General features: G+C 41.5%; 1 protein-coding gene across 3 annotated transcripts; it reads right to left on the bottom strand.

The window, feature by feature from the left end:
• Window positions 1-299: 299 nt before the first annotated feature.
• Window positions 300-26283, bottom strand: LOC137258346 (sodium- and chloride-dependent glycine transporter 2-like). Of its 3 annotated transcripts, none has more exons than XM_067795994.1 (15): window positions 26232-26283; window positions 17555-17627; window positions 17057-17207; window positions 16501-16632; window positions 15060-15381; window positions 8757-8889; window positions 7294-7428; window positions 5857-5960; window positions 4971-5095; window positions 4493-4605; window positions 3964-4092; window positions 3439-3538; window positions 2490-2590; window positions 1749-1916; window positions 300-672 (listed from the first exon to the last, which is right to left on the bottom strand). In XM_067795994.1, the coding sequence occupies exons 2-15, from the start codon at window positions 17606-17608 to the stop codon at window positions 565-567; spliced, it is 1875 nt and encodes a 624-aa protein (XP_067652095.1). In that variant the 5' UTR covers window positions 17609-17627; window positions 26232-26283; the 3' UTR covers window positions 300-564. The 3 variants fall into 3 exon arrangements, with proteins under 3 accessions (XP_067652095.1, XP_067652096.1, XP_067652097.1); XM_067795995.1 differs by lacking the exon at window positions 26232-26283 and adding an exon at window positions 18913-19013; XM_067795996.1 differs by lacking the exons at window positions 16501-16632; window positions 17057-17207; window positions 17555-17627; window positions 26232-26283 and adding an exon at window positions 15630-15940.

The raw sequence follows: 26283 nt of genomic DNA, 5'->3' as shown, positions 1-26283 counted from the left end.
GAAGGCTGTTTGAGGCAGACAGTACGGGAACAGGTTGTGACATTAGTGTATATTGAAGAGCGTTTTCTACAGAGTGAAGACAGTTGAAACTGTAAGATTCGATCTGTCTTTTCAGTGGAGTCTCTCAAATCAGCGATATTGTTTATTAGTATATGAACTCGGGTTAACGCACAGGACTACTGTTGATGTAGTCACGACGCTGGGCATCCCTTACGTGGTAGAAAACATCTTCTTTTTGAATAACGAAACTTACATTTTAATGGGGTGTGATCCTGTTGACAGATGACGCAAAGTGCATGAAGTTTGAAATGTGTTCATATCACCGTTTGGATTGAACATGAGAAATACATGGTGCTTCGATAAAATGGAGAAAAAAGACAGTACGTAACCCATATACCATTGTCAAATGTCTAGGTGGCATTGTGGACGAGATGTTGTGATCATGTCTAAATCTTTTACACTCTGTTGAATGATGACCTACATTAATTCTGAACATGTCAATGTGTTGCCAAATACATGTTTTTGTCATAAATTTCGACTGGTCATTTGTCAGTCACATTTGTGTTATTTCAGTCCGATGATAAAAAGGAAGGTGTCCTTCATCGACTCTGCTGTGTCCTTCAGTCTGGAGTCTGGCCAGGCAGAACTAGGTCTTATTGCTGATTTCACTCGCTGAAACAAATGAAATCAGAGATAACGGAGGGGAATTGAAGGATAGATTAAAATGAATTTCACTCGACTGAAATATATTCAGGATAATATATGAGTACCCATGTTACACCATGTTTACGACACGAGTGGATAAATGTTATAACGATATTTAGTCACGAGCGATGTAAGTACAGTATGGTGCACGAGTAGAATATTCTGTTTATTACTGAAGTAGTCAAATTGAGGTAAGTAAACACAATCTACTTGCAAATGTAGATTGGCTACCCACCTGCGCGCATGTTAAAAGCAACATCATAGACGAAACATGACGTTGTTCTCTACGTCAAGTCACCATGACCAAGTAATAATTTGCCCAAGGACATCCTATAATCAATATGAATCACGACATTATGGCCCTCCTATGGTAAGAAACTGATAAATCAAACCATTAATAGCTGGACTAGTGAGTTAGATCCTTGATAACTGACAGTTTCTTTGTGCAACTTTACGTAGTCACAAACATATCTTTATATGCAAGTGAGTGAGTATGACATTAAGCCGCTTTGAGCAACGGTCCAGGACTATAACCGCTGGGCGACACCAGAAATGGGCTGAACACATTAAGTGGGTAACCCGTGTCTTCGGAGTGAAGAGCGACCGCTTTAACCACTAGGCTACCCCTCCGACCCACATATTTTCAGGAATCACTATGACATAACGATGATACATTTGGTCGTGGAAAGGTGAACGTATCCAAAGAAACTGATGGCAAATGATACAATGTGTTTATAGTACACAGTCAGTCTGAAAACAGCTTCGATACTTTGAGTTTATTTTGCGAACGCAATAAAATTCGTCACTAATGAAACAATCTAAAACTTATGTTCAAAGGACCATTTGTGGTTCCGAGTGAGATATGTAAAAATGTCAAGATTCGAGCAAAAACCATGAATAAAAAAAATATTTAGCGTCACTGTAGCAAACAAGCAACATCGAATACTTGTCACTCTTTTTCACAAATAATTCCAAGTTGTGAGACTCAGTAATTGCTTTGTTTTTTCCTTCCAAGAAAAAGCATGTGAATTGTTGCTAAAAACCTGAACAAAAGATCCTTCCGCCTTGAGTATTTGTATCACCATGATAACTGGGATGGGAAGGATGGTCACCATGGCTATAAACCAGCCGACACCAACAGCAGCTTCTGGGTAGCTGTACTCTCCGTAGGTGGGAGGCTTGTAGGATACGAGAGTAGAAACAAGAGCCACCTAAAATATATGTTTATGGTGACTGCATTCGTCATCAGCTAGTTTCAAAGACAGATCAACAAAACACGGCACATCTGCAATTGCTTACATGACTTAAGAGGTCAGCCCAACTGAGCAGGGTGACAAGGTGGGGATGTCATCTGTGGTATGATTCCACGCCCTGTTACACTACTACCAAATCATAGTATTGTTTTTAATGAGTAAAAGTGTTTTTATTCATTGGAAGGGGCCTTGACCTTTGACGTCCTTACGTCACGTTGTGGCAGAAATCCGCACACGCTGTAATGTGCAAGACCTTTGCATGCTAGAAACTGCCTTTCGTCAACTCCGTTGAAAAGTTTTGAAAGCAACCCCGTACATCTTAACGTATGTCCAAGACGACTTATCCCTTCTAGTCAAACTGATAATTATACAGATATGTCTTTCAGTTAGATCTGTATGTTTTTGCAGCGGTATCTGAATAGTATCTGAATAGTATCTGAATAGTATCTGAAAAGTAGATGCAAACCCGAAGAAAATAAAGCATGCACACGGCGTTATTCGTTAATGTGATTATTTTCCTTTGGCACGTACAGTTATCAGCGCTGGGAGGACGATGAAACACACTAGCCTGAAGATTACCGGCAGGCGTTTTCCAGTCATGGCCTCAACGTCAGATGAGAAACGTTTGGCACCTGGCAACATACACATGAGAATGGTGGTAGGAAAAAAACATCAAAGTCATTGGTATCACAAATAGTACCTACGTCACTGGTATCAGAAATAGCATCTACGTCACTGGTATCAGAAATAGCATCTACGTCACTGGTATCAGAAATAGCATCTACGTCATTGTTCAGGCTCAGCTTGTAAATGATAATACATATGATAGAACTGTTCATTTAGGAAATTATTGCAAGTGTGTATTTGGACAGTGTGTCCCAAACATACTCCGCGGAGTACGTCTAGAAGCAAACTATTGGATTCTCACAAGGACGCGTTGTGGACGTGATGGTTGTTTAGCCTGCATGAGATGCAATGTACAAACATTATCGGACACTATGGTACGAACAAGGTTATCAGATGGCCAGAGATTATTGGTCTGCGTAAGTCCGGTATGTGCTTTCAATCAATGTAATGAAATGGATGTGAACTATACAGGTGCCATTTGTTTGGCCAGAAAATGAGGGCCAGCAATGAGGGGAAGCGTCGACTTGTGGACGATCCATCGTGACGTCAGGTCGTGAAGACAGGAGACTAATGACTATCGCTAGACGTCAGTGTGCTGTTTGTACCGAACTAAACGGTGGGCCTTCGTCATAACTGTAGTATAATGTACATTGCTCACAAGTACTGAACATTATATACTGAAGGGAAAAATAAGGGATCGCATTAAAGCACATGTGTTCCTTTGTTTTTTCAGGTTTCACTCGATACAAAGCTGGTGAAGGAAAAATAAGGGAACACGTGTGCTTTCACGTGATGCTTTGTTTTTCCCCCAGTATATTACACATATGTTAAATACCAGTCGAAAACACAGTACCGTAACACCAGCCAACAATGCCACTCTCCAGTATGGCCATGAAGAAACAGGCTACTGTCCCCATGTACCAGTCGACCAGCTGGAATACGTACACTCCGCCCTGGAATGTGTGTACAGTCATCTGAACTGTTATAATATTCTCATTTATACAGTATTGTTAAACTTGTATCCTTTTTGAAACATTTTGTCTTTAATCCTAAATAGTTTCATCAGAAACACCTTTCTCACGCATCTTTATTTACGTTCTAACACTCACGCATTTGTATACAAATTGGAAGTTTATTTAAATAGATCCAGTGGAGTTTACTTTTGAAAAAAAATACCGTTTTAATCACTGACAATTTCTTTACCTGTATGGATGAAGTGCATCTTTACCTGCCTCTATGAGATGTTAATGTAAACGGTGATAGATATTGTGTTTCAACATATTTCCAACTGAATCTGTTATTCATTGCCACAAAAGCGGCCGTCTGCTCTGTATGACATGCACTGTGTGTGCTGGTACTGTATGGCGATAAAGCTTACATGGGTTGTGAAGACAAGACCTGCGAGGAACACGGCCAGCATGAAGACAGCAGCGATGACTGGTCTGGCGTCATAACGTCGTGGCAGAATATCCTCTATACAATCGATGGCTGTTTCCACATTTCCAGCCTTTGGAAAAGTACATCCGCCTTTCAGTCAGGTTTATCAGAAGATTCATACGCGAGCAAGTGAATGATAAGTAAAGTTCAGTGCCAAATCCGGAATAAATCAAAGCATGTGAAAAACGAATCTGAACTTGATAATAGCACAAACATCGGTATCATGGACGAGCGACCAGAAGTTAGCCCTGTGCCAGCCAGGACGAACATGAGTGAGTGAGTATAATTTTAGGCTCTTTAGAGAAATGTTAGAGCGGGGATAATCAGGAACGGATTTTTCATATCGTACCCATAAGGATCTAACATGGCACTTCATTATGATTAGAGAACGTTTCATCCCCAAAACGAGGGTTCATGACCTTGATAAAATCTGCTTTAAAAATGCATCATGATTTACTGTGCGTTGTTACCACTGAGTCAATGGCCATCATAAGCATTGTGGTGAAGAACAGGACAGACCACAACTGAGGTAGAGGCAGTAGTGCAACTGCTTCCGGGTAGATAATGAAGGCGATGCCAGGTCCTGCAAGAACAACATATTTAACGCCGGGCACAACTGGACCTTCACTTTTCACTACAGTACAGTAGTCGGATAAGCACATCAGGGAAACACATCTTTAAACACAAACCCCTGTAATGACATGCTACATAATGTGTTGCTCCACCAGACTTTCAAACGGGTACTGCTGAGACAATTAATATGACACTTTAGTGCACATGTGCGTCATACAATGACATTGTTTTTAACCCTAGCTGTCTATGAAACCTTCACAAATATCAATAACAATAACATCCTCGTGACCAAAGAATTTTTACCCTTTTCATGGTTTGGTGCATTATCCACACCTAACATTCAGAGCATTTTGTGAGTTTTTCAAATGTATTCACCCGGTATAATGACGTCAGATACAGGCAGCTGGAGATCATGAGCCAAGAACCCAACTGTGGCGAAGACCACAAATCCCGCGAAGATACTGGTCAGTTCTCCAGTGACCGTTACGATGATAGGGTCTCTGTAGACAGAACCATCTTGTCGTATGCTATTGTCATGGATATCATTACAAGCAGGCATACTACGGGAATAGTCATACTGTCTCGCCATCATAGTAATGAGCTATACGTGTACATGTTCTGCTGAAATCTGGGGAATGAGTGTCTCAGGTTCAACACTTTGTTGTGCAGTGTTCTAGATCTGTTCTTCAGCAATGATCCAATGACTATAGGTTTCACCAAGATGGTAAACCTAAGCCATCGATAACTCGACTGGATGGAACTAGAATAAAGCTGGAAACGTCATAACAAACATGAGTCAACTATGTTTATAACGAACATACTGAAGGATGCAAGCAAATGTTTTGCTCCTGGTTACTTGCTGGAGATTTTAGTCGAAATACTTATAGCAAACGGTGGTTTTAAGGACCTAATGCCCTTAAGGTTCGTTAAGATATTAGTTTATTGTGACTATGTACCCGTGAAGATCGGGGTTAGGCTTGGCCTCCGGCAACCCTCGCCTGTCCTATGAGGCCACCAAAGTGATCGGTTGGTTAGGCTTGCTCACTTGGTTCACACTTGTCATCCTATCCGAATTTCCTAGATGAATGACCATGCTGTTGATCACTGGATTGTTCGACCAGACTTGATTACTTACAGACCGTCAACATATGGCCGCCGTATTGCAGAGTGTAGCGTTAAACAACAAGCAATCAATCAATGATGACTGTATACCAACTCATTTGACCGACAGGCTGCATGGTATAAAGTAAGAAAGAATTACCTGATGAGATTTGCATGAAAAGAATTGTGTCCTGCCATGGCAATAATGACACCCCAAGTTGTACCAACAGAGAAGAACACTTGAACCAGCGCTTCAAGCCATACCTTAGGAAATACAAAAGTACATTAAAGAAGTATGGCCTGTGTGTACAGTCAGTGGCTCAAGAAAGTCGTCAAGAGAACAGCTTGTGACGAGAATAGAAGTGGAATATGTAGATATTGATATATGCAAGATCTATGAAAAATGTTCGTCACGACACTAAACAATTTTTTAACATTAATTCATACAATCCTTATTTAGAATTTAGAAAATGTGCTGCTACAGTACGATTTACATTCGTTCAGAAAAACTGTAAAACTAATTCTTACGGACATGTATGTAATCAGTATCATTATTTTATCACTACTAAACATCCGTCCTTCTGATTGGTTCAAGTGTCCGATTTGACACAACGTTATGCCATTCGTCACCACTCGCCTCTTTCCGTAACCTCCAAGAAGATTCCGGAATAACACCAGTTGTTCAGGAATGGACGTTATGTCAACCTCACATGAGGTTAAGGACTTTTAGGTTAAAAGAGGATGGTAAACATGTCACGAATACTCCCAATCCCGCGTGTCTGCTTAAGGTAAACATGTCACGAATACTCCCAATCCCGAGAGTCTACAGAGGTAAACATCGATACTTTTATGTCACGATACTGATCCAAAGCTCCTTCCCTTTCCCAAAAGACAGCGAATATGTAGATCGATGTAGCAAACTATAACAGATTTATTAAACAATTTCATCATAAATATGTAGTTTAGTGCCATGTAATAACACCGTTATTGACTTTCGGTTCAGCCAATCGATAACTGTATAAAATATACTTTTAAAAAAGTAGGGGAACTTCATTGTTCCATTTACGATTAAAAATATTTAGGAGATTTATCGGAGTCAATCAATGTTGACATGATAATATTGAATGTATTGAGAGTACATCACTATTTGCACTTCCTTACAACCATAGCTATTTGGAATGTAGTCGCTTTTCAAAGATGATTGATGCATGGCATGTAATTTGCATGCTGTACGAGTTTCTTTCTAAAACAAACGACAGAAACAAACACTAACAAATGTGTGATGCAAGATGATTGTCAAAATTAATGTTCCAAGTCATTTCACGGCCTTTTTGAAAAAACGTCAAAATCAAGAATGGGACCCCATGCACGTGTATGAGGCTCGTACGTTGTGCACGTGCATATCATGCGTTGTGTTTAGGGCTGGTAATAGAGGGAATTGGTGGTGCGTTCACCAGATGTCTGTACTTGAAATGTTTGTCAACGTGTACACGTCCAATGCAAATTGAAAGTTCAGGTTCCAGTACTTTTTTTTAAGAGTATAGACCATTACATTAACTAAATCTAAGCACGTATTGCAGACGAAATCTTCCCACACCTGTGGATGTCGGAGCAGGCTGAAGTCTGGGGTCAGGTAGAAGAGAATTCCATCCACTGCACCCGGCATAGTGCACGACCTCACCAGTAGCACCAAGAGCAAGAAGTATGGCATCAACGCTGTCACATACAACACCTGTTGGTAGTAGAAGTATGGCATCAACGCTGTCACATACAACACCTGTTGGTAGTAGAAGTATGGCATCGACGCCGTCACATACAACGCCTGTTGGTAGTAGAAGTATGGCATCAACGCTGTCACACACAACACGTGTTGGTAGTGGAAGTATGTGAGACTGAGGCTTTTAGAGGACAAATGACTGCTATGCTAGCTACAGACCTTTACTACAAAGATATAGACAGCAACGTTTGGCTGATAAAAGAGGAAATGAGTATGAGTATCAAGGTGTATCTAGTATATTTAGCTTCACGATGTATATGTTATCCCAAGTGCCATCTATACCGAACTAAACAAGAGATCGTCAATATATTTGAAATACTGAAGTGAAGAATGGGTTCACAGTTTTATCAATATCCCAAAGTTAATATTCCACAGTATTTGTTGTTCAGCATTTCTTCTGAAAGGTAATCCACCACAAATGTAAAACTGCAAGAATTAGCTATTTGATCGCATCAAGATATATGTTAAACTGGGATTTAGTGTTCCCAAATCAAAGATAAGTCTTCAATGCTGGCTCCCTTTCGGTCACAAACACAACTATCTTTGCATGCTGAACACTCAAACTTTGTATAATACCAGGAAATGGGGCACATGTATTAAGCCTCTATCATACACCACATTCCCTTGACTGACTTAATGATACCAGTTTAATGTACAATCTCTTTACCCACTACTTGAGACATGACCATGTTGATGATTGCATGATAACTGATGTAAACGGACCGAGTCACAGTAGCTGCCAGTTCCAAGTTACCGCTGACAGTATGCTACACGACAGCATGTTTCCCTCATATTTTTGTCAAACAATAGACGTCCATGTGCATGACACAGATGTAATCGTAAATTGATACCTCTCCCAGAGATCTGATTCCTTTCATGACACAGATGTAATCGTAAATTGATACCTTTCCCAGAGATCTGATTCCTTTCATGACACAGATGTAATCGTAAATTGATACCTTTCCCAGAGATCTGATTCCTTTCATGACACAGATGTAATCGTAAATTGATACCTTTCCCAGAGATCTGATTCCTTTCATGACACAGATGTAATCGTAAATTGATACCTTTCCCAGAGATCTGATTCCTTTCATGACACAGATGTAATCGTAAATTGATACCTTTCCCAGAGATCTGATTCCTTTCATGACACAGATGTAATCGTAAATTGATACCTTTCCCAGAGATCTGATTCCTTTCATGACACAAATGTAATCGTAAATTGATACCTTTCCCAGAGATCTGATTCCTTTCATGACACAGATGTAATCGTAAATTGATACCTTTCCCAGAGATCTGATTCCTTTCATGACACAAAGGAATACGGCAACACACGTGATGAACCAGCAAATGACGAGATGCGGCTGCAGGGCGCCAAGGTCGTCTATCCCTGACGAAACACCTAGAGCTTTGTACCTGGAGAGGCAAACAATGGAGTTAAAGCCTGTATATTTCAATATAATTATGTTCAAATGTCAAATTGGAAAATAAACAGTATGAAAAACCACTAAATCGGTATCAACTCATAAGGACATACAGAACGGACAAGCGAGTGAGTATGTTTTTTACTAGATAATGTCAAATTGCAAATGAACTTGGATTTCATTTCATATCTGCTCAAACTGTAGCAATTAAATTTCGCAATGATAATAATGTAGGGTTACTTTTCTCGGACATGTACGACTTTTCAATAAATAGTCCAGTAAGCATTCATTTCAAACACAATGTAGATTCATTCAGTCATGATTTCATTACCATGATTATGTCATACAAATCAGGACAAGTGGAAAATTACCTAGGACAAGTTACCTTCTTCAACACTCGTGATAAATTACATTGTTAAAGGTTAACAATATGATTATCACGAGTGTTCAAATAAAAACTTGCTTATTTTAGTACTATAAACGCATGTATGGATTATATTTAATGCATCACTGATTATGTAGATAATTGAAATTTCTACCTCAATGAATGCAGATCAAACAGTCCTCCCAGACCCGATGTTATCTTTTATAATGTGTAGCAACAAGTCGTTTTGGGGCATCTTTTTCATCATTCAGTAAGTGAGTGAGAGAATGAGTTAAGTTTGAAGCCACCTATAGCAATATTCCAGCAATGTAACGGTGGGGGTACAGCAATATTCCAGCAATGTAACGGTGGGGGTACAGCAATATTCCAGCAATGTAACGGCGGGGGTACAACAATATTCCAGCAATGTAACGGTGGGGGTACAGCAATATTCCAGCAATGTAACGGCGGGGGTACAGCAATATTCCAGCAATGTAACGGCGGGGGTACAACAATATTCCAGCAATGTAACGGTGGGGGTACAGCAATATTCCAGCAATGTAACGGCGGGGGTACAGCAACATTCCAGCAATGTAACGGTGGAGGTACAGCAATATTCCAGCGATGTAACGGTGGAGGTACATCAATATTCCAGCAATGCAACAGTGGGGGTACAGCAATATTCTAGCAATGTAACGGTGGAGGTACAGCAATATTTCAACAATGTAATGGCGGGGGTACAGCAATATTCCAGCCATGTAACGGCGGGTGTACAACAAAATTTCAGCAATGTAACGGCGGGGGTACATCAATATTCCAGCAATGTAACGGTGGAGGTACATCAATATTCCAGCAATGTATCGGTGGAGGTACAGCAATAATCCAGCAATGTAACGGTGGGGGTACATCAATATTCCAGCCATGTCACGGTGGGGGTACAGCAATATTCCAGCAATGTAACGGTGGGGGTACAGCAATATTCCAGCGATGTAACGGTGGAGGTACAGCAATATTCCAGCAATGCAACGGTGGAGGTACAGCAATATTCCAGCGATGTAACGGTGGAGGTACAGCAATATTCCAGCAATGCAACAGTGGGGGTACAGCAATATTCCAGCAATGTAAGTGTGGGGGTACAACAATTTTCCAGCAATGCAACAGTGGGGGTACAGCAATATTCCAGCAATGCAACAGTGAGGGTACAGCAATATTCCAGCGATGTAATGGAGGGGGATACAGCAATATTCCAGCAATGTAACGGTGGGGGTACAGCAATATTCCAGCTATGTAATGGAGGGGGGTACAGCAATATTCCAGCAATGTAACGGCGGGGTACAGCAATATTCCAGCAATGCAACAGTGGGGATACAGCAATATTCCAGCAATGTAACGGTGGGGGTACAGCAATATTCCAGCGAGTAACGGTGGAGGTACAGCAATATTCCAGCAATGCAACAGTGGGGGTACAGCAATATTCCAGCTATGTAATGGAGGGGGGTACAGCAATATTCCAGCAATGCAACAGTGGGGATACAGCAATATTCCAGCGATGTAACGGTGGGGGTACAGCAATATTCCAGCGAGTAACGGTGGAGGTACAGCAATATTCCAGCAATGCAACAGTGGGGGTACAACAATATTCCAGCAATGCAACGGTGGGGGTACAACAATATTCCAGCAATGCAACAGTGGGGGTACAGCAATATTCCAGCAATGCAACAGTGAGGGTACAGCAATATTCCAGCGATGTAATGGAGGGGGATACAGCAATATTCCAGCAATGTAACGGTGGGGGTACAGCAATATTCCAGCTATGTAATGGAGGGGGGTACAGCAATATTCCAGCAATGTAACGGCGGGGTACAGCAATATTCCAGCAATGCAACAGTGGGGATACAGCAATATTCCAGCAATGTAACGGTGGGGGTACAGCAATATTCCAGCAATGTAACGGTGGGGGTACAGCAATATTCCAGCAATGTAACGGCGGGGGTACAACAATATTCCAGCCATGTAACGGTGGGGGTACAGCAATATTCCAGCGATGTAACGGTGGAGGTACAGCAATATTCCAGCAATGCAACGGTGGAGGTACAGCAATATTCCAGCGATGTAACGGTGGAGGTACAGCAATATTCCAGCAATGCAACGGTGGAGGTACAGCAATATTCCAGCAATGCAACGGTGGAGGTACAGCAATATTCCAGCGATGTAACGGTGGAGGTACAGCAATATTCCAGCTATGTAACGGTGGAGATACAGCAATATTCCAGCAATGCAACAGTGGGGGTACAGCAATATTCCAGCAATGTAACGGTGGGGGTACAGCAATATTCCAGCGATGTAACGGTGGAGGTACAGCAATATTCCAGCAATGCAACAGTGGGGGTACAACAATATTCCAGCAATGCAACAGTGGGGGTACAGCAATATTCCAGCAATGCAACAGTGAGGGTACAGCAATATTCCAGCGATGTAATGGAGGGGGATGCAGCAATATTCCAGCAATGTAACGGTGGGGGTACAGCAATATTCCAGCGATGTAATGGAGGGGGGTACAGCAATATTCCAGCAATGTAACGGCGGGGTACAGCAATATTCCAGCAATGCAACAGTGGGGATACAGCAATATTCCAGCGATGTAACGGTGGGGGTACAGCAATATTCCAGCGAGTAACGGTGGAGGTACAGCAATATTCCAGCAATGCAACAGTGGGGGTACAGCAATATTCCAGCAATGCAACAGTGGGGGTACAGCAATATTCCAGCAATGCAACAGTGAGGGTACAGCAATATTCCAGCGATGTAATGGAGGGGGATACAGCAATATTCCAGCAATGTAACGGTGGGGGTACAGCAATATTCCAGCAATGTAATGGAGGGGGGTACAGCAATATTCCAGCAATGTAACGGCGGGGGTACAGCAATATTCCAGCAATGCAACAGTGGGGGTACAGCAATATTCCAGCAATGTAACGCTGGGGGTACAGCAATATTCCAGGGAGTAACGGTGGAGGTACAGCAATATTCCAGCAATGCAACAGTGAGGGTACAGCAATATTCCAGCGATGTAATGGAGGGGGATACAGCAATATTCCAGCAATGTAACGGTGGGGGTACAGCAATATTCCAGCTATGTAATGGAGGGGGGTACAGCAATATTCCAGCAATGTAACGGCGGGGTACAGCAATATTCCAGCAATGCAACAGTGGGGATACAGCAATATTCCAGCAATGTAACGGTGGGGGTACAGCAATATTCCAGCAATGTAACGGTGGGGGTACAGCAATATTCCAGCAATGTAACGGCGGGGGTACAACAATATTCCAGCCATGTAACGGTGGGGGTACAGCAATATTCCAGCGATGTAACGGTGGAGGTACAGCAATATTCCAGCAATGCAACGGTGGAGGTACAGCAATATTCCAGCGATGTAACGGTGGAGGTACAGCAATATTCCAGCAATGCAACGGTGGAGGTACAGCAATATTCCAGCAATGCAACGGTGGAGGTACAGCAATATTCCAGCGATGTAACGGTGGAGGTACAGCAATATTCCAGCTATGTAACGGTGGAGATACAGCAATATTCCAGCAATGCAACAGTGGGGGTACAGCAATATTCCAGCAATGTAACGGTGGGGGTACAGCAATATTCCAGCGATGTAACGGTGGAGGTACAGCAATATTCCAGCAATGCAACAGTGGGGGTACAACAATATTCCAGCAATGCAACAGTGGGGGTACAGCAATATTCCAGCAATGCAACAGTGAGGGTACAGCAATATTCCAGCGATGTAATGGAGGGGGATGCAGCAATATTCCAGCAATGTAACGGTGGGGGTACAGCAATATTCCAGCGATGTAATGGAGGGGGGTACAGCAATATTCCAGCAATGTAACGGCGGGGTACAGCAATATTCCAGCAATGCAACAGTGGGGATACAGCAATATTCCAGCGATGTAACGGTGGGGGTACAGCAATATTCCAGCGAGTAACGGTGGAGGTACAGCAATATTCCAGCAATGCAACAGTGGGGGTACAGCAATATTCCAGCAATGCAACAGTGGGGGTACAGCAATATTCCAGCAATGCAACAGTGAGGGTACAGCAATATTCCAGCGATGTAATGGAGGGGGATACAGCAATATTCCAGCAATGTAACGGTGGGGGTACAGCAATATTCCAGCAATGTAATGGAGGGGGGTACAGCAATATTCCAGCAATGTAACGGCGGGGGTACAGCAATATTCCAGCAATGCAACAGTGGGGGTACAGCAATATTCCAGCAATGTAACGCTGGGGGTACAGCAATATTCCAGGGAGTAACGGTGGAGGTACAGCAATATTCCAGCAATGCAACAGTGAGGGTACAGCAATATTCCAGCAATGTAACGGCGGGGGTACAGCAATATTCCAGCCATGTAACGGAGGGGGTACATCAATATTCCAGCAATGCAACAGTGGGGGTACAGCAATATTCCAGCAATGCAACAGTGAGGGTACAGCAATATTCCAGCTATGTAATGGAGGGGGGTACAGCAATATTCCAGCAATGTAACGGCGGGGGTACAGCAATATTCCAGCAATGTAACGGTGGGGGTACAGCAATATTCCAGCGATGTAATGGAGGGGGGTACAGCAATATTCCAGCGATGTAATGGAGGGGGGTACAGCAATATTCCAGCAATGCAACAGTGGGGGTACAGCAATATTCCAGCGATGTAATGGAGGGGGGTACAGTAATATTGCAGCAATGTAACGGTACACGCTTTAACCACCGGACTACCCTCACGCTGAATGGTTACTATATGTGAATTCTCTCAAAACTGACATGTTAAGTTCATTTCGTTTGTGCCCCGACGTGGTATTGCTGCACTATAGCTCAAAACGGCGTATACCTCACACACCCTAAAAGCTGATTTCATAACAGTTATCCTTCTTCGCGTCCTAATAAATCCCCTATTGTACTGAGATAATTGTCATCCGGCGAAGGGTGAAGGAATGCTTCTTCATACCGTCGTCAGATTGGTAACCTGACCTAGTTTCAAAACCCCATGAGATACAGCTGTAATTTAACTTCTTATGGAGTTAAACAAGCCACATACTACCCACTTTCTAATGTCGGAATCGTCACTTCACCATAATGAAACCCACTGAACTTTAAACACGAGCTCATGAACCTTTGACAGTAAACGCGTTCAGTTCTGAACTCATTTCGCTTGAGTGCGTGGAATATTGGCTAGTCCCTGTACGCGAGCTGGTGTGTTGGATATCAGGAATAGAACTGGAACTGGTAAAGTTTGCCTCACCTTTCTCATGTTAACGTGTGTGCAACACTATGTTTGAAGCTACAGCTTGTGGCAACTATTGAGGGAAATTCAGTCATCTTCAACCACGATTTTAACGACCACCAGAGCAATTAAAGCCGAGAAGTCGTTCGATCTAGGTTCTAATATTCATGCTGGTTCCAATAAACAGTGAAGGTTTCCAAAAAATATGTTAGACATGTAGAGGGCATTTAAATATGTGACTCACCACTGACAAAATGATATCCGGCGTGATGCCTGTCTTAATTTATGCAATATGGTTTCTTTCGGAACCAGTCGATTAACCACTGAGTGTTTGTGACGGAATCCATCTTATACTCTCTTTCTTTTGAAAACAACTTGTAACATCACTATTTGACAATAGTAAAGACACGATCATGATATAGCTGAAATCTTAAACGTGACTTTTGTGACAATAAGGAAGGCTATTCATTCTTTTATTTGCCTGAACAAAAAAATATACTCACTGAAAGAATTGTTCCGTTGAGGTATGCTCAAACGTATTTGAAACCCTTCCGGTTGTATTGATGTCCTTGTAATTAAAACCACCTCTTCTAGTATCTGTAATGTTGATAATGTCTTGCACAGAGTTCAACACAGCAGACATCGATCTGTTTTGTCTTGTTTCCCCTACAACCACACAGTGTAGTGTGTTCCACGAATTGCCGCAGGACGTCCAGGGCAGGACGGTGGAGAAGGAGCTGTACAGGTAGTAGAGGGTCCAGGCAAACACCACGCCATAGCATGGGATGATCATACAAGATATTGACAAGATGCAGGCGCCAATACCTACATGTAAGGAAAGTGAAGCACGTTTAATGTACAATACCACAGATAAACTGATAAGTTCATATATGATTTACCGACTCAGTTCATTGTACATTCTAGGTTGCCAACATGATGACCTTGAACTAATGCAATGTCAGCACATCCTGCCAGCCATATCAGACAAATTGGAAAACCTGGCTATATATTTCTGAGCTCTTATTCCATTAGATAAAAGAAAACAATCCCAGACCCACCCGAACCGATCCTACCTTAGTCGTTTACACCAGAGTCTCTAGGAAGTTAACGGGGTTGTTAACATTGACTTGACTAGCTCAGTTCATTGTTTAGTCGACGTCTGGGTCTGGGTACAAGGCTGGAACATCACTGATGGACAATTTTTGCTTCCCACATGACTGCTCAAGCTTACTGAATCGTAAGTTCTTTCTGATACTTGTTCTGTAGGTGGATCATACCCAAGAAAGTAATCTGTTAGTAGAAATTCTGCTCAAGGATTTAGAGCAAAGAACTGATCAGCAGGTGGCTCAATTTGTATTCGTATACCGCACACTGTTATTTCACTACTTTGTCTGTTCTTGCATTTCCTTTATGATAATACAGTTTGGAAGCCATGAGAATTATGGAAACATGTGTCGCTTTTCGGCGTTAAGTTTATGAATAATTCAGAAGCATTCCATATAGTGACATCCACATCCATGCGTCGTACGATGATGCCACATTATTCACACTGTAAGCATTGTGTTTCTTACATGAGACCCGTGAAGATCCAGGTTAGAATTGATCTTCAGTGACCCATGCTTGTGGTATGAGGTGATTAACAGAATCGGGTGGTCAGGTTCGCTGACTTCGTTGACGCATGTCATCGTTTCCCAATTGCAGGGATCAATATTTACTTTGTTGACCACTGGATCATCTGGTTCAGATTCTGTTCTCTAAAATGGAATTCTGTTGAGTGCGGTGTAAAACTAAACTCACTCATTCCTCATATGTATTCGAATCCTATGTTCGCTCAGGATCTGTTTCAGCTAGTTATGCCAGCACCACGCTTGTAGGTTTTTATTTCACAAATGGTAGCAGATCTTATGTTAGCAGTTGTAAGTCTGTGCAGTGCAGTGTCATTACCTTGCATGAGAGGACATATCGCCCAAACCTTAATTGGTCCCTTAGCAGAAAACTGACCAAGAGCCACTTCCAGAATGAAGAGAGGGATGGCAACCAGAGTTGCAGAGATGGCATAAGGAATCAGGAACGCTCCTGGGTAGAAACAGGACACACAATACATGGCTATACTTGGAGTTGTAGTAGTTGGAGAAATAATTGCATTATCTACATGTGAAATACATCGAAGTAACAGCTGGTTTATTATTAAGCAGTCTCATGTTACATACATGGTGTGATACATATTACTACCCGATGGAATGCACTGGAATACGACTGAGTCGGCGAGTGCCTACGAGTACAAGTGACATCAGTCATAAGCATCACAAGATGGCAACCAAGCTGTACTTATCAAAGAAGTTGCACAGTGTCCTGCTGATAGCAGATGGCAGATCAATTCAGCACCATACATTCATCTGTACAAATGATCACTTTGTGAATATAGCCCAGGTCACAAGAATATCACCTGAATACCAAATATCATATGAATATGTTATGTAAAGGATGTGTTGATACTCACCGCCTCCATTCTTTTGACAAACATACGGAAACCTCAACAGGTTTCCAAGTCCCACCGAGAAACCAAGAACAGCAATGATCGACTGGAAAGTGTTGGACCATTGAGGTTTCCTCAAATTTCTGTTTTCGAGATTTGCTTTTGCATTTTCAGTCTGTAAACATAATGTATCATAACGTTTTACCGCATTTTGTCAGAGGGTTGTAAATACCAACTATTAGGACCTCAACAGGAGGTATTAGGAGCATTTAACCGGTGTTTATCAGGACATGGCAGCTCTATGAATAACAATGTCTTGCTATTTTGTCACATTTCACTGTGACTGCTGGCGTCTCCATCGGGAAAATAATACAACACATGAGCTTGAAACAAAGCTACAAATAGAATGTTATACATAATTGTTTTAAGGTTTCCAGGAACACGAACAATCTCCTAATTTATCACATTATCCACAACTAATATAACAATAAGAGTTATCTGTATTTTAGAGTGTTATCCTACTGTTTCATTGTTGACGACTGTGGACAGACATGTCTCTTCCGTTTCCACGTCCATAGCTCTGTTGAAGGGCTAACTACAAACAAAGGCGGACAAACAAGATAAAATGATAAGCATTGTTGGTTAAAAATTCATAGTCTTTCTAGGGTTGCTGTTGGTCAGTAATATGAAGCAGCAAGTACCATGAAGAAGTAATGGTCAACTTACAGAAAACCATCCTTTGAAAGCAAGCGAGTCAGGGTAGGGGTTAGGGTTAGGGTTATTTTCAGGGTTAGGGTTAGGGTTAGGGTTAAGGTAGGGTTAGGGTTAGTTTTAGTGTTTGGGTTAGGGTAACGTGACACTTGGCATCCGATATTCCCTAACTGTACTGAAGTAATGATATGCTCTCAATGATAGTGTTAAGCTCTCAAAGGGAAGGGAGCAATTTGGCCAGGGGTTAGGACGAAAGGGTTTACCCGTGTTATTTCTTCCCTGAGGACCACCTGGCCAGGTTAATGCTTGGACCTCTAGCTCTGCACATAAGATAAATAATACATATTCCTCCTTGCATGCATTTTGAAAAAAAAGCTATATGCATCAATTCAATATTTATTGTTTATTCCAAACAATGTGCACAAAATACAAACAAAACTTGCAGTCCAACATACAGTATGTATATACTGAGACGGTGAAGAATTGCGGAAGTGCTGTTTCCACTGTTTATAAAGCAAGACTGAGCACCCAAATCTGTTCGGCAGAATGCACGACGGCGAGATACAGCTGCGACAGGGACGTTTACGTATTTGATCAAGCCACGTAATTAACACATTCTGACATTTACCGTCTAACTGAGATCTTGTTATTACATTGCCACGTTCCTAGTGCCCCCATCCAGGGCACTCGACGGCCTGTGCGAATTGCTCTCCTGTCACTTCACTCACATAAAAATAAACTGGAAATAATGGTTAGCACAGAATACAAAAAACTGATTAGTATAGAGCCCAAATCATTCCTACCTGGGAACGGTGGAGTAGCCTAGTGGTTAAAGCATTCGCTCGTCACGCTGAAGACCTGGGTTCGATTCCCCTCATTGGTACAATGTGTGAAGAGATTTCTGGTGTCCCCCGCCGTGATACTGCTGGATTAATGCTAAAATCGGCTTAAAACTAAACTCACTCACTCTCAACTTGGCAGCAATCGATACCCACTTTCTTCAATGGATTTATCTACATCATGCCAATTCCCAAGCGCATGTCATTTTCTTGCAAAACACGCTGAAGTGCTGTTACTGGTTAAACAGAACTGGTTAAAGAGAAAGTGATAAGACAGATGGTCTGAAATGCTACACAAAATGGTACATACTTGACTCTTTTTCCAGTTACCTGATGGTTTCGAACATCGTTTTGAGACAAATGTTCAATCCGATTCTGTTTTCTATTCCATAACGACCAAGTCGCTCCACACCTAGTGAATAATCAAAGCCAACTAGCATACATTATCTGTGTGTTATTTGATCCTGGCATATATAACACTGCACGAAGAGCAATATTTAGAACATGTGATTACTGTGAAATGAACGCGTAATTACCTGTTCATCCGGCAAACCCTTAAAACACAGTATTAGCTGGCCACCTTGTATGGGCGTACTTCGGGTGACAAACCTAACTACAATTCAGGTCATAATGCACATGCTGTACACATTAATGTGAATATACTTAGTATATTGGTGTCATGTTTGTTTATTCTCGTGTAGGTCCGGATTATAGTCCGTTGACTCAAAAGCGGAATTGCAGTCGAGCTCGAAAATTAATAAATACAACATACTCAATGAAACGCTGATCATCATCAGAACACCATACCAACTCCTTGAGATTTTTGCAGAATATTGTTCCTTAAAATGAAGAAAGGTGTTTAACAAACTATCATTAAAATATTGACACAGTTCACTATTTGTTACGAGGGAGGGAGGAAAGGGACAGCCAGGTCCGCGAGAAAGCATGGAGACAGCACAGCACAGCACAGCACAGCACAGCACAGCACAGCACAGGTTCATGAATAAATAACTTTCTCGGCACTTGTGCACGTGCTTCTGGAACACCTGGCTGTGCATTCCTCCCTCGTAATAAATGGTGAACTGTTTTAATATTTTAATGACAGTTTGTTAAACAACTTTTTAATATTAGGACAAAAATTCTGCAAAAACCACACGGAGTTGGTATGATGCTTAGATTATGATCAGCGTTTCATTGAGTTATGCTTATTAGTTTCCGAGTTACATTGCAACTCATCGGTCCGCTTTTGAGTCAAACGGACTGTAGAATACGAGGGGTATCCCAAAAGTGGTCTGCCCCACTATATTCCCGATGCCCAATATTAGAAAAACTTCTATTCTATTTTAAAGGAATCATAATCAAAGGCATATCCAGAATTTCACATATGTGGTTAATGTGGTTAACGAGATAATTGTCATCAATACATTGGCGTGTTATATTTCTTTAAACGTTTAGAAATGAAAATCAGTTTTTCATTTGGTGTTTCTTGGATGATGTCATATATGACATAAAATATGTTCAGTATAGTATTGATGACTTCACGACACAATCCTCATTCAAAGACTTGGATTGCTTGATTTATATTTCGACGAGGCTGTTTTTAAGGGACGCCCCCATTATAATCTTTGAAAAACATTTAGTCCAGACATTCAAGTTGGCACTGTTTACAATATGTTGAGAGCTGACACTTGTGTGACCATTCAGTATTTCGTTTGCACCCTTGGCATCATGCATGAATAAGTGAAAGCATAAGACTAAGTTATGCTCTTTCGATTACGTACTCTCAAAGTGCGAGTGGGTAGTGTCTCCAAAACCAGCTCTGTCAGTAAACAGCAGAGGGGAGTCACTTTTTTGACAAGCGATTTTAGTTTCAAATTACATTTGTATGCTTTTCAGTATCTACGTTTGATTCTAGAGGACTCCTTCTTATCTCAAACACACAATATGTTTCTTTTATATTTTGTTTCCTGAAGTGAGTGATGCATTTAATGCTGATTTTGCGGGGTTTATTTTGAGTAAGGAGATAAAAAGTGAGCATGGCAAAAACAATTCTCTTGAGCTTGACCAGTAACATGTAGAAAAATATAAAACATGAACACAGTTGCATTTTTGTAACTGTCCAGGTGAGGTCGAGCACTTTTAGGACGCTTCAGTAACCTTGCTTAGGCGACTAACGGGATCAGGTGGGTAGGCTTGTCATCGGTTCCAAATTGCGCAGATAAATGTGCATGTTGTTAATCACTGGATTGTCTAGCCTGGAATATCACTGATTGCGGCGTAAAACTAAACTCACTCATGTTTATGGCGAGGACAATAGTCGTAAATAGTGTTTATGAAACAGAACTCAACGACCTTGAAACATAACATGCATTTGGTCCAAAAATGTACTGACAATGGGAAATAAGTATAGCTTCAATTTCTTCACTTCGGAATACAAACGATAGTAGCTTCGATGAGTAACACGCACGCGCCAATAAGGCAATAATTATAGTGCACATCTCACATGCATACACCTTGAAGGATTTTGTGTAAGAAATGGACAATGGCACTGACATCCATGAAATTAATTTCAGACAATAAAATGAAAATCCTGGAAAAAGGTTGAGTAAGTTAAACCATTTGGTACGAATTACGCGATTTCAATAGCATTACGATGACCATACCTACATCAATTAGAGACTTGCTTCTCTTTGAGATCTGTACTCGCATCGGAAATAGGGTACATTCATCTCCGGTATAAGACATTTCATTTCAAAGCTTTTTGTCATGTGAAACCGTGGACGCGGTGGGCGAGCTTGCTAAAGCGACAGGCCAGTGATCCAGCGAGGTTGATGTGTCGGGTGCCCACCTGTGACCGGGTTTAAAAACCTTAGAGTCAACTTTGTGTGCAGACCCTTTGTGTTGTCACAACCCCTAGTGTGCAGTACATAACCCTGTGCACTTAAAAGAACCCACGGATCCGTTGGTAGATGACCAGATGGTGGACACATGAACGCGTGCATACACCTAGCTGCGGGTACAGCAAAGTGGAGTAAACTTGGACAAAGTGCTGTGACTATGTGTCCCAGTCCACCCAGCTGCCACTAGGCCACACTAAACTCGGTGCGCCTAGTGGCAGCAAGAGTTGCATACTCCCCAGGGAGTTGAGATTGATTATACGATGTGACGCTTTGACGGACATCCAATGATCGAGGGAAACAAATACCAGCGCCTTGAGCAAGCACTAGTTGCATGGCTACGTGCGCTGTATAAGTATCCAATAATAATAAATACTAATAATAATGTCTATAAATGAAACATAAGGTACTTAACGGAGGAAACATGGTACATAGTGCCACTGCCGGGCCAGAGCACGGGCATTCGCAAAGTGACTACTAAAGCGATATATCATGTACATTCAGAGCTCATGATTCGCGTGAGCGTTACTGAAACGATTGTAGGAAACCAGTGCTAATTTGAGTTTCTGCAATTTGAAATTATCCATTGAACTAGTACAAGACTTTCATGCGCTCTGTTACGCGTACAATTGTTTTGAATTGAAAGTGTATCAGCTTATTAACGTTTGTTAACAGTAAGAACACTACATATGTTTGAATTATAGATTTATAGAAAACTCGATTCCCGCATTAAAGCGGGACAATTATTTCGGATTAACCATATGGTAACGTGGCACCCAATGTGCTACAGCTATGATCATTGATCATAGTGAATTGCCAAAATACAAAGAGGCTAAGCATCATTGGCTGAACGTTCACTATGAATATTCCCAGAGAAATATTCTTCAAGACATATTCTTACTTTTACTTTAGCTACATAGATATCGGGGTAAACTTCTGGGTATAGTCACATGACTTGATTTTGCTTTTTTACACTAAAATTTAGCATAAGTAACAGGTTTGAGGCATTTGCGAAAAAGCCTAAAATAGTATATGAAAAGTTGTACTTTCATGTGTTCACTTATTCATTTCCTCTAGTATATAATTGTAAGGGTGTTAATGTAATGGCAATCGTTCACTCACATAGGAAATCCGCACGGAATTAGACGTTTATCACATCGGGAACCCATGAATGAAGTTGTTTGTGGAAGTTGTTTGTTGTAAATATCATAGCCATACACAATGCTACAACTTTTCAGCTCCATTTACAAGTTCTTGTTTTTGTTGTGTTATGTTGTTCCCTTTGTAACGAACAGATATCCTGTAAGTAGATTCTGATCCAATATCAAAGACCGAATATTTGGAGTAATGAACACGAACCGCTGTGAAAATGAATCATTATCATTGATGATCATATCTCTTTGAAATGAAGCTTAGAGGTGGATATCACTTTCAATACATATCCATAACACTTTGACCCGTCACGTCTTTGCATGTGCAGCTGGTGTTGTGAAGAGAATAATTCCTAGCTATTTGAAATAATCATGACACTGGCAAACACATGCAAAAGCAAGGACAGTCAACCTCATGACTATTTCCAGGTTTTTGTCTTGTTCATGACATATAATATACATTACCGATTATCAAAAAACATATGATATATATCATAACATAACATATTATAAGCGTACATTCGTGAATCAAAAGTGCATTATTTTGTATTTAGGTTACTTCCCTCGAAACGAAGCCCTTGGGAGACCGAAACCAGTCAGAGCGGGTGGGTGTGCACTCAAGTGTAATGAAGAGTTTTCATTGGATGGGTCATTTGCAGATGCACTGAGGGCTTATTGTGCGTATATTAGAGTTAATCTGTTTGATTGGCATTTTAGAAGTATGGCGAGTAATAAGAAAGTAAGATTCTTTATGGATAACAACTTCGTTTATTGTGTATCATGCGACGTTTCGGTATGGATTCTTATCCCGTTGTCAAGTGACAACCCTACCAACAAAAGCTAGTCCTAAACTCGCCTAAAATCTTTCATTTTTGGACAGTTGTCATAGCACGAATTAACAGAGATCAGAGGAACCAAGTCTTGGGACGATTGCAAGTTGGCCAGTCAGTTTAATGTTCCATGTTAGGACAATTTACCGACTGCAAGAGTGGTATGAGGTTATTAACAGTCTTCTCCAGTAACGCCACACTGTCAAGACCGACAGATACTATAGTTAGCCACCATCTGCAGGGTCGCTTCCTCGGACTGACGGAAAGAGCACGAGAGACCACTGGACTCGTCGACGTTTGCACGGAAGAATCCTGTGTTGTCACAGACCATTCCGTAGTAATGTCCTCACCACCGCCCAAGTCGACTGCAGTGGGCAACTCAGCATCGAAATTGGAGATATCGACAATGTAGAACTGCTTTTGTCCCACGAAAGCCGGTATTGTGTTTCGACAGTCGATGGCAGAGTGAGAGTATGGCGAATGCGTGAAGAACTGTTTTCCAGTGAGTGTACTGTTGAAAGACACTCGTTGGGTGATCCAAGCATCATGGGGTCCTTGAAGTAGTAGTACAGACCTTCAGCCACCAATGCTTGCCATAAAAGGTGACTCTGCTTGTCGTAAGAGGCGACTAACGGGGACGGGTGATCAAGCTCGATGACTTGGTTGACACACATCATCGGTTCCCAGTTGCGCAGATCGATGCTCATGCTCTTGATCACTGGATTGTCTGGTCCAGACTCAATTATTTACAGACCGCCGCCATATAACTGGAATATTGCTGAGTGCGGCGTAAAGCTAAACTCATTCACTCCAAGCATCATGGTGTGTGGTCCAATCATTCTCAACCGGATTGCTGGCTCAGTGGTGTTCCAGAATCTCGCTCCTGGATGAGGAAATGACGCGAGAGGCGCTCGCTATATTGACCAGGTTACAAAAACCCACGTTGTACCACGTCGTGGACGTTACAGAAATCAAACGAAAGATTTGAAGAAGACTGAATGACCTCCACCCAAGGCCGACAACTGTTGCTGGACTCGATCAGACATTTCACAAAGTGTGGACCCAAGTGCCTATGTCCTTCCTTAACTGGCTACTTGATTCCATGTATAGACAATGCAAGACAATAGAAGCCACACGCAATACTAACTTTATGGTATCTTAATGGTACCGCTTTTGGTGATTCTGGTTGTGTGAACTAAGTGTGATCCCCGAAAATGTGTTAACCATAATTGTCAAGTTTAAGCTCAATCCTCTGGTTTGATTATTAAATAGAGTGACTTAAAGTGTGTGCTTTCAGAAACCGGTATCGGTTCGACATTTCTTTTGTGGTTCAGTATATTATGGAATTTACTGTATTAAATGACACTTTAATTCAGATACTTGTTGATTATGAAAGCAGCAAGAGAGAGGAACACAAAAACACATAGAAATACAACACTCACACACAATTAAAAACACATACATACATACATACACAGGCAATGAGGAAAAACACACAGACATACATACACAGACAGAGAGACAGACAGACACAGACATACAGACAGGCCATCTGACACAGAGGCACACATACAGACAATTAGAAACAGACACAGACATACATACACAGACAAACAGAAAAAAGACGCAGGCATACATACACAGACAAACAGAATCATACACAGGCATACATACACAGACAAACAGAAAAAAAGACACAGGCATACATATACAGAGAAACAGAAATATATGCTCACAAGGAGACACACATTGACAGAGACACACATACAGTCAATCAGAATCACACAGGGACACACGTGCAGACACAATCAGACGTACGCACATACACAAAGGGAAACATACAAAGAGACTCGCAGACACACATTTAGAATGTCACATTCTCGCCCCCCCCCCTCCTCACCAACACACACACACACACACACACACACACACACACTTTCTCCCTCCCAAGAATGTAGGTATATACCCCCAAACAATTTTCATGTAGAAAGAGACCAAAGGTAACATGTTGGTTGAGTGGGTCGAATCGGCAAAATTGCAGACATATCGTGAAGAGAATAGTTTTTGTCCATATTAAATCAATAAATGTATTGATTGACAGGTAAAGTCTGCCAAAGGACGGAACAAATACCAGAAAATCACAGCTCCTAATTTAAATAGTAAGCTATTCCACATGTAGTGAGTAAGTTAGCGAAAAATAAATGTGTATAGATTTCGCACCATACTCCACATTTAGGACATATGGGACCGTGAATCAATTTTTGAAACATTGTTTCGCCAAGATTTACGTTTAGTTTGCTTGAAGGTGTGACGTACCGTCGCATTTAGTGTTTTAAATTTATTTAAGTTATGGACAATTGGGTGATGGTGGAAATATTTCTCTTCCATTTTCATCGCTTTTCTAGCATGTTTACAGTCTGCATGAAACCGTGGCTTTCGTTCGCATGCTTGTAAATCCATCCCCGCATGGCTACTGTGTGTAAAGCAGACTTCTGGAGTCTCAAGTCGTGATATTGCTGGAACATTGTTAAAGGCGTCCTAACCCCAACTCCCTCTAAGAGTTTGTAGATGCCTTCTACCTTGTATTCTTAATCCACAACTCAGAAAAAGTAACCAAACAATCATGTTATGAATTACAGCTAACCAACACACAGGAGATGCAATACAGGATCAGTTATCACTGGAAAAAATATGTTAATCATGTTAAAACATCACAGTAATAATTGCGGGAAAAACGCGAAATTGCCAATAATCCAAATACACGTACTTACATGCCAAAGAAGAAGAGACAAGATCCTGTATTAATACTATCGTATAACCACT

Source organism: Haliotis asinina, chromosome 12, assembly GCF_037392515.1.
Source record: "Haliotis asinina isolate JCU_RB_2024 chromosome 12, JCU_Hal_asi_v2, whole genome shotgun sequence".
Classification (NCBI taxonomy): domain Eukaryota; kingdom Metazoa; phylum Mollusca; class Gastropoda; order Lepetellida; family Haliotidae; genus Haliotis; species Haliotis asinina.
Note: the sequence above shows the minus strand (reverse complement) of the source record. Positions and strands in the feature narration are given on the sequence as shown.

Coding starts and splice junctions, on each gene's coding strand:
- LOC137258346 (XM_067795994.1), bottom strand. CDS start 17,608: ATGGACGTGGAAACGGAAGAGACATGTCTGTCCACAGTCGTCAACAAT. Junction 15,382..16,500: donor GATATGTCCTCTCATGCAAG/GTAATGACACTG, acceptor CCTTACATGTAG/GTATTGGCGCCTGCATCTTG. Junction 7,429..8,756: donor GAATCAGATCTCTGGGAAAG/GTATCAATTTAC, acceptor TACTACCAACAG/GTGTTGTATGTGACAGCGTT.